A 9,724-nucleotide genomic window follows, 5' to 3' on the forward strand; every position below is an offset into this window, starting at 1 on the left:
ACTGTCAGTTTTCCGATGCCATCCGTTCCCTCGCCAGAATCAGAACACCGAAACTACAGGCACACACAGGAATTGATATTATCTAAGTGCCATTAATTTCGTCGATCAGGCTATTTACTTACCATAATCAGATCGCCGAAACTACCACTGATTTTTTTTTCCCCTTGCTAATATCTAGGTATTTTATATGACTTAGTTCTTGGGTATTTTGGTTGGATAGGTATAGATTTAGATATTTGCTTTGATGTTTTGGGATTTTTTGTTACAGTTTGTAGATTTCAGATTTTGATGTTGTTTGTTTGGTTCTTTCCTTCTTGCCTTAACTCACTTTTTCTCTCTTGCTTTCCATCTCTGTTTCTTTCCCAAGAAAGTTGTGATTATATATGCTTTGTTATTTGTTATTTTTCTTTAAAGAGTATAACTCAAGGGATTATTCAGTTTGCGTAAATGAACATTTGCTCTGTCACTCAAAGTACAAATCTTTAATAATCAAAACCACACCAAAGTTTTATTTTAAAATTTTATTTTTTTGGGTTTGTTGTTTCTGAATGGTCCCTTTTTAAAAGCCAATGGAAATCTGTGGTGAAATTTTATACAAATTAGATTTACTATGATTGCCCTGTTTTTTAAATTCCTCTCACTTGGATATCCCTGCAAAAAAAAAAAAAAAAAAAAAGTAGTATCGGTGTATGTTCTATTAGTGCTCTCAATCATGTTATGATATTAGAATCGTAATTAGATTGGTCCATGAAAGAATCATCCTTCAATTGTGTTCTTTGTGTATCGTATGTTAGTGCTCTCAATTATGTTATGAAACTAGAATCATAACAGATTGCAATATAGAAAACCAGAAAACCATAATATCACTTAGAAAACATTATAAATTGCTATACACTCTAAACTTTCAGATTTTACAAAATAATGTTGCAGAGAAGAGATGGGGTAGAGCAGCAAAGCAGTAGATCATATGGCAATTGTTGTGACAATTGAAAGGATGGAGGGAAGGTGTTTTCTTTTGTCTTGAATGATTGGGTTTAACGTTCAGGTGAGATGCAGCATTTGGGTTTGAGTTTTTACACGCTCGAAATTATGGGTTTCGAGACTAGTATCTACTCTAATCTATATATATATATATATATAAAGTCGAAACCTCTGAAACTCCCATAATTTTCCACATCAGCACAATATTTAAAAAATAAAATTGAAAACTCTTTTTTACTCGAAATCAAAACCGGATACCTATCTAAAAAAAAAAAAAAAAAACCGATACTTATCTTAAAAAAAAAAGAAAATGATAGACACAAACGCAAACTTAACCTAGAAACATGATTGTAGTCTGCAAAAGAATATGCAGGAAACCCCACAACTAAAAACCCTAGATGCAAATCCTTCTCCTTTGTCTCCAGTCCCATCTTAGACAATCTCTTCCCGGCAATGGTATGCGATCAAAACTCTACTCTATCAAAAAAAAAAAAAAAATTCTGATTTTATATACAAAAATTTTGATTTTTAGTAGAATACACAAGAAAACCCAAAATTGAAAACCCTAGATGCAAATCCTTCTCCTTTATCTCCACTCTCATCTGAGACAATCTCTTCTCAGCAACGGTATGTGATCAAAACCCTACTCTATCAAAAAAACAAAAATTCTGATTTTATATACAAAAATTTTGATTTTTAGTTATAATATATATAAGTTTAGATCTTTCAATTGCTTTTTTGTTTGTTAAATGGATCTTAATATGCTTTTTATGTCGTTTTGGTTTTCAAAATTATTGGGTTTTTGTTTTTAAATGGTTTATTACATTCTGTTTGCAACTAAACTATGTATTGTGGTTTTATGGTAATGTTTTGGTTGTAGTATTGTACAAATGTTTCTTTTTTTGGCTGCACTATTGTAACAATGATTTACCATATTGATTATTAGTCTATGGACTGATGTCACTTTGGAGCTTTAGGGGCCTCTATTGGGCTGCTATTGCTGTGGACTAGAAGAGTAGTAGAGAAATTTGATGAGGCTGTGGGAAATTATTCAATTTATGTAAGTTTAGATGTGTGGATGATCAATAAAAGTTGGTGTTTTAAGTGCCTATGGTCCCCCAATTCTAAGCATGACAGATATGTGGGTTTGGAGTCTTGGAAGGGATTTTGATATGATTCCGTTTGAGAAGTAGTTTTATTTTTTTAATGATTTATTTTAGTCTGTTTGTGCATTAAGATTAGAGTTTTTTACCCTTAATAACTTTAAAGGAATCAAAGCTTTTAGAAAGTTTTATTATTTTACTTAAAAAGAGGATTCCCTCTTAAATTTGATGGAAGCCATGAGATCAAGTTCATAAAACCCTCTTAATTTTGATAATGCTTTCAATAGATTAATATATTTTCCATAGTTGGTCAACAGATTAATATTCATAGATTTTATATTGCCATGAAGACCTGTTGACAGAATCACATGGTAACATACTTGCATAAAAATTAAATAAATAAAAAAGTCAATGTGTAAATCTTCTGCAAAACAATTGAAGATTTCTTGAATGAACATTTATAATTATGTGTGAAAAGGCTCCACATGTGAGGCTGTACTAACACTAGCATATATATATATATATATATATATATATTTATATATATAGTTTGAATGGGGCTCTCTTGATTTTCTTATTGATGTAATTGAAATATTTAACTTTCTCATCATCGATGCAGAATTTCATAGTCTTCTCTTTGGTTATATTAGTCCTAACTTTGTATTGCTTTGTTCTGTTTATTTTATTTTTTATTTTTTTTAAATCATTTATTTGTTTCTTTTGTTACAATTTTATATAGTGCTAAGGTTAAGGTGTATATGACCATATCTGCATTACAACTAATTTCAAATCATGTTTTCCTGGCTTACAGAGGGCTGAGACCTTGGGAATTGCTGAATTCCCAATACTAGGCTGCATCAGGAATATCCAAGTTGGGGTCAAAGATACAATCTTTTCATCAAGGTAAACATATTACATGTTTTTATTATTATTCTTGTGAACAAAATAAATTAAGAACTTATTATTGTCACTATCTAGAATAATTTGTGCATCATGTATCATAAAGAGCTTAATTGTGATCATAAATAAAACTGTCTTTTTAATATATATTGGAAGACTCCTAGAATAACCTACCGTACATGGGTGGAATCTCATTAAAAATCTTGAGGTGAATGGGATGTATGATCCACCATGGTTAATAAATAGACTTTAATAGGCATATGAATCAGTAATGAAATTGGCCTGTCCAGTTCACGCTGATTTGTTATTGCGATGATTTCCTTGAAACTTCAATATTAATGAAATGGTAGTGAAGTGATTTGTGTTGTTTCCTTCGTTTTCTTTGTGTATTGGCAGTATACACACACACACACACACATTACACTTCAATCAATAACTTCCATGGGAACGTCCTGTACCTTCTGTTTATGTAAGAAATATGAAGTTGAAATCAAAAGCTACTTTTAAGCAATAAATGAGTAATCCATCCAATGCCAGGTAACAATAAGAAATAAAGAATTGAAGGAAAATTCAAGTCTAAAACAATAAAGCTAATCAAAATCGTAGAAACCCCATAAGAGATTATCCTAAAGAAAACAAAACAATTTTCTCTCAAAGACTATTTATTTGGCTACTGATTTTATGGCTACTGAATTGGATATGTCACTTGATGATCTTATTAAAAAATAGAGGTTCCCGTGAGAGAGTTAGATAAGTTACAGCTATTTGATTTAGTTTTATAGATTTTTGTAGATTAGGTATTTTGTTGTATATTTGCTTCTCATAGTGCTTATTAAAAGTGGCTGTATTGGATATTGCATGATAGTGGTAATGTTTTTTAGAGACTTCTAATTATTGATTTTGTCCTTTTCAATGTTCGGCTTTTATGGGTTTTGCATGTAATACTATTCTTAAAATTTTAGTTGATAATCTGTTTGAGTGATGAAGGAGGAAAATCAAACGTCTTGATTTGAATTATAAGGAGTAGTAAGTATGGTTAAGCTATATATAGGTAAATCATTCCAAATTTTTGCAGCATTCCCTGTTTTAATGTTTTGAAGATAAAATGTTAAGGATAGTCTTAAAAAAAAAAAAATATGCAGAGGGTTGTAATTTACTGCTTGAGTTTTTTAATCACATTTATGATGAGTATTTTTAATCATGGCTTTTGATTAAAATTTGATGGCCAAAATTGCACCATATTTGTCAAAAATAAAAAGATATATGTTGCAACTAATAATGGCAAAATTACTAATTGATGTGCATCATTAAAATATTGAATTTTGGTTAAAAGGCTGATATCAACCTAATTTTTAGCATTTTGCACAATTTTAAGTGAATACATGTAAATTTGTTCAAAAGTTAATTTTTATGCCTTATAGGGTTTTGAGGAGTATATAAATTTAATTCTGAATGATGCTGGAAAAGTCAACATCAATAGGAAGAGCAAAAAACTCTAGATGGGTTCATTTTCCTTTACTTTTAATCTCCCAAATGTACATGCTCTGACCATGGTACATCTATTTTGTTATGGGTCGATTACATCAAAAAAAATGTAAAGGGTAGATTCTTCTTAAGAGATGCAACACAACAGCCACCTCTCTCTCTCTCTCTCTCTCACAATAGTGGAAAGTGATGATTTTAGCAATGGTGTAAATTGGCATTATGTTGCCTTTTCAATTCCATTAAGGTCTAGCATCTTTGTTTACTGGCAATGTTAGAATTTAGATACATCTTGGACATCAAGAATGATTAATATAATTTATGAAAAATATTTGATTGAATGAGTATGAAAACTATATTTGTGTAATTAATTGTATTGGATAGTACTTATATCACTTTTATATATATATATATATATATATTTTTAAATATGATTTCAAGCTCTTGGTTATCACGATTTCTCAGTGCATGTGATAGATTTTATTACTATGCAAGTGATAGATTTTATTGGTTTGGTATATAAATTACACCATGATATTGATTTTTTTTTTTTTTCATATTAGGAAAGTTTTTTTTTTTTTGGTAATCTGGAGAATGCCATAAAACTGAAATAGAGGAGGAATTACAACTGGGCCAAGACAAAGCCTGGAGTGAAAAAGACCATAAAGGTCCGAAACATGGGTGCTAAACAAACTGGGGGGAGGGGAGGAGAAATACAAAAAATCAGGAAACATCTTTGCACCAAGGCGAGCAAGAGCATCTGCACAGGAATTAGATTCACGGTAGCAATGCCTCACTTTGACTTGGGGAATTCTAGAAATCAACAATCTGCAATCTGCCACAATAGAGGAGTTAGATGCATTGGAGGACCCCGAATTGTTCATTAGATCAGCTACCACCTTAGCATCCAAATCTATTTCTAAGGCATTAATATTGAGATCAAGACACATAGTGAGGCCATCCCTAAGAGCCCACAGTTCTGCCAAGAAGCTGGTGGTATGCCCAATTTGGCTAGCAAAACCGTTGACCCATTACCCTGCATCATCCCTAAGCACACCGCCTCCCCTAGCAATCTCGGGATTCCCTAAAGCAGATCCGTCCGTGTTCAGTTTATACCAGCTCCTATAGGGCCTTTCCCATCTTACCATCTTAAGAATCCTTGGCTTATACAAGCTATTCCCTTGAGCACAAAAGAAAAATTCCACAGCTCTCTGAATGACTTCCTAGTGAATAGAAGGAGAAGGAGCTTGGTTTTGGAATACCACCGTGTTACGGTGAATCCAAATGGTCCAGATGCCAAAAGAAAATAAAGTATGCCACGGAACAGAGAAAAGGCTGGCATTATTTACCATTCTGTAGTTGACTTCAAACCAAGTATGTAAGTCTTGAGAAAAAAAAGTAGATGTAAGGCTTTGAGGATTGAGATTGTGCCAAACTGCGACGCAATAGGGCAGTCTCGAAGGAGATGCAAGGTTGATTCTGGATATTGGTGGCAGATAGGGCATAATGGATTAATATGTAAACCCCTTTTGGCAAGGCATTCTCGAGTAGCAATACTTTTGTGTAAACACATCCAAATGAATGTCTGGATTTTTGGCAGGAGATTCAACTTCCAAATCCTCCTACCATTGAAAGGAGGAACAAAAACAACCTGAGTGGTTGCAAGCTTGTATGCACTAGCAAGGCCGAATTCCCCATTGGAGGTAGCAGCCCATGTGAGTTTATCCTTTTCATTTGACACACGGGAATGGGGCATGGCCTTTATTTCCATATAGATCTTTGCAGGGAGTTCCATAGAGATTTTACACCAATTCCACCCAAATTCCGATGCAACATCACCAACTCTCAGCTCCTTCTCCTCCCTAGTAAAAGGTCCGTGAATAAGATTCCTCAGCAGACCCTCTGAAGTCCAGTTATCAAACCAGAAACTAATGTCACTGTCCCGACCCAAGCTCCATCTGGTTCTTACATTAAAAATCACCTTGCCTTTTTAAAGAGCCTTCCAAGTACAGGAGCTAGGAAGGGATTTCTCGTTGCTGGATTGGAGACGTCTTTGGGATAAGTATTTCTTCCTCAAGACTTGGGACCAGAGAGCATTTTTCTCCTCATGGAACCTCTAGTTTAACTTAGAGAGATAGGCCAAATTTCTACCCTGCGCCGTTTGAATACCGAGACCACCCTCAGCCTTGGATTTAGTGACTTTTTCCCAACCCACCTAGTGCATTTTCCTTTTAGACTCCGAAGAGCCCCATAGAAAAATCCGACTGGTTTTATCCAAGTTATCTAGGATTTTGGAGGGGAGAAGAGTAGATTGCATGACATAGGAAGGTATGGAGCTAATGGAAGCTTGGACAAGAACCTTTCGACCAGCAAAGGACAAAAGGTTAGCTTTCCACCCAGCTAGTTTCTGTTCAACACGGCTCAAGACGAAGTTAAGGTCTTGATTTGAAGAACCTGCATGTCTAAGGGGAAATCCCAAGTAGCTACCAAGATTAGGGGTGGAGCGAAAACCAAGAATATTGCTCAATGTTTCCCTCTACTCTTGATCCACATTAGGGGAAAAGAAAACTCTAGATTTGGAGAAATTGACTCTCTGCCCAGATAGCAAGCAAAACTCCTCAATAGCCTCTCTCACACTACCGCAATTTTCCTCGTTAGCTTTCGCAAAAAGAAGTAAGTCATCAGCAAAGAACAAGTGCGAAAAGGCTGGACCACTAGAAGAAGCTTTAATAGGATTCCAAGCTTCCTGAGAGCATTTGTCCTCAATGATTCTGCCTAAGACTTCCATACAAAGGATGAAGAGATAAGGAGAGAGAGGATCACCCTGTCGAATACCTCTCGAGGGAAGGAAAGAGTTAAGGGCTCCACCACTAACTAAAATGGAAGCCATGGAGGAGGACACACAACTCATAATAAGCTGAACCATATCCGAAGGAAAGTTGGCTGCTTGAAGAACATCTCGAATAAAAGACCATTCAAGTCTATCATAAGCTTTCTCAAGGTCAATTTTGATGACCATATTCCCCACTTTACCTCTCTTCCTACCAACAGTATGGATTATCTCTTGAGCAATAATGGCATTGTCCACGCCTTTTCGCCCTGGGACAAAAGCTGTTTGGAAGGGAGATACCAAACTATCTAGGCAAGGTCTAATCCTTGTAACAATAATTTTGGAGATAATCTTATAAATGGAATTACAAAGGGAAATGGGACGGTAATTACCGATGGTTTCCGGCCCTTTTATCTTAGGAATAAGGGCGATATGTGTCTGGTTTAGATAGGCAGGAACCTTCCTTTCATTGAAAACTTTTTTGATCTCCTTAGTGATGGAATTCTTCACAAGCAGCCAGAATCTCTGATAGAAGCCAGCATGAATGCCATTAGGCCCAGGGGATTTGAATGGTTTGAGAGACCAAAGGGCATTTTTAATTTCTTCATCCAGAACTGGGAGAGATAAAGCTTGGACATCTGATACAGATAGATGGGGGAGGTTTGCTGCGGTGGGAGGAGTATGCCTGGAAGAAAACAACATCTCAGAGGAAAAAAGATTTCGGAAGTGATTCTGAATGAAATCCATGACTGTTGACTGCTCAGAAATCTAGTCTCCCTGGGTGTTTTTGATACTGAGGATTTTATTGTGCTTCCTTCTAACAATAGTGGATACATGAAAGAAAGAGGTGTTCCGGTCACCTTGGATCATCTAGTTAATGCGGGATTTCATCACCCACAATTCTTCTTCATGATTTAACACCTTATTAAGCTCCCCTTGAAGTTGCTTTTCCAGGTTTACTAGAAACACACTGGGTCTGCTTGCCATGGCCTTTTGAATGCCCAATAATCTAGCTAACAACCTTTTCTTTTTGACAAAGATATTTCCAAAATGTTCCCTATTCCAGATTAGAGCTTCTCTTACAAACTTTATAGTAGCTTGATCCAGGTTGGACTGGTTTGCCCACGCATTGCGAACAATATTTGGGAATGAGGAGTCCGATAACCAGAAGCTCTAAAATCGAAAAGGTCTGATCAGTCTACTGTTATTCTGAGGATGAAGCTCAAGAAGAACAGGGCAGTGATCCGAGAGAGACCTGGCAAGGTGTGATACTTGAGCTTCTGGATACAACAAACACCAGTCAGGGTTGGCGAAAAACCTGTCCAATCTTTCCTAGATGAGAGAGCTAACATCATTTTTATTAGTCCATGTAAACCTCGGACCTTGGAAGCCGAGGTCAGCCATATTGTAGAAATCAAGACATTCTTTAAAGGCAGTGGCCCTAGAGGGGATGATGGGTCTACCACCAAATTTATCATTAGCAGAGAGTAATTCATTAAAGTCACCAGCCATTAACCAAGGCATATTATGAGAATTGGCAACAATAGATAAATTATTCCAGAGAAACTTTCTTTCCCTAAACCTAGGACTAGCATAAATTACAGTAAAAAACCAACTAAGATTAGAAGATTTCACCTCGATGAGGACATGGATTTCTTGCTCTGTGCTAGCCAGATTGGTAATCTCCACCCTGTCAGTGTCCCAAAGTAACCAAAGGCCACCAGCAAAACCTATGGTATCAGTGTGAATAGCTCCTTGAAAGGGAAGTCGATCAGTGATATCTTTGGCTCTATCACCTCCGATGTGGGTTTCCATCACAACAAAAATGGATGGGTCATGCAGAGCAACCAAATCCCTAACATGATTTTGAAAGGAAGGTTTCAAGGCCCCCCTGCAATTCCAAATAACTAAATTCATGGAGACTAAATGGGAGAGGAGAAGAAAGTCATCTAGAAGAGAGGTAGGCATCTCCTCCTTCCTCACAAACCATTCGGTCCAGAGCATTATCTCCTTGGGCTACCCCTTCCCCAGCGTGGGAGTTGTAATGGGTAGGCTAAACTTGATCGGTTGGAGGACCTGAGCAAGCATGGTGAAGCTCTTGATCCCCATCCCAGACATCAAGATCGGTTGGCGCCACAGGATCAACCTCTCCAATGGCACGGGGCTTGGGGCGAATTCGCACAAGAGCAGCAAAAGAAATAGCTGCTGCACACCCTTCCATAGAACGACCTTCACTTTCCGATGCTCTTGAATAATTGGTTTGAACGTCCACCACGGGATTTCCATCAAGAGCCAAATTGGAACTTGTTGAAAATTGATCTCTAATTTTGGGATTTCGGTCACTGCTTCCACCACCTTTATTACCCATCTCCCTTGGAATTTCCCATTTGGACTTGAAAGTTCCATCGAAAAGCGCAGGAAAGCTTGA

At 36.4% G+C, this 9,724-nt stretch overlaps 1 protein-coding gene across 1 annotated transcript; it reads right to left on the bottom strand.

Annotated features, from left to right (window-relative positions):
- Nucleotides 1-8,166: 8,166 nt before the first annotated feature.
- LOC115990364 lies at nt 8,167-9,300 on the bottom strand. The gene is made up of 2 exons (XM_031114199.1): nt 8,647-9,300; nt 8,167-8,469 (listed from the first exon to the last, which is right to left on the bottom strand). Exons 1-2 carry the CDS (start codon nt 9,298-9,300, stop codon nt 8,167-8,169), a joined length of 957 nt encoding a protein of 318 aa, XP_030970059.1.
- Between the last annotated feature and the right edge of the window lie 424 nt (nt 9,301-9,724).

The sequence above is a fragment of the Quercus lobata genome, chromosome 5 (genome assembly GCF_001633185.2).
Source record: "Quercus lobata isolate SW786 chromosome 5, ValleyOak3.0 Primary Assembly, whole genome shotgun sequence".
Taxonomy (NCBI): Eukaryota; Viridiplantae; Streptophyta; class Magnoliopsida; order Fagales; family Fagaceae; genus Quercus; species Quercus lobata.

What these genes read in the sequence shown, in the direction of transcription:
- LOC115990364 (XM_031114199.1), bottom strand. Translation starts at nt 9,300, where the DNA reads ATGCTCTGGACCGAATGGTTTGTGAGGAAGGAGGAGATGCCTACCTCT. An exon ending in CATGGACTAATAAAAATGAT is followed by an intron (nt 8,470 to 8,646) that starts GTTAGCTCTCTC and finishes TTTCGATTTTAG; the next exon opens with AGCTTCTGGTTATCGGACTC.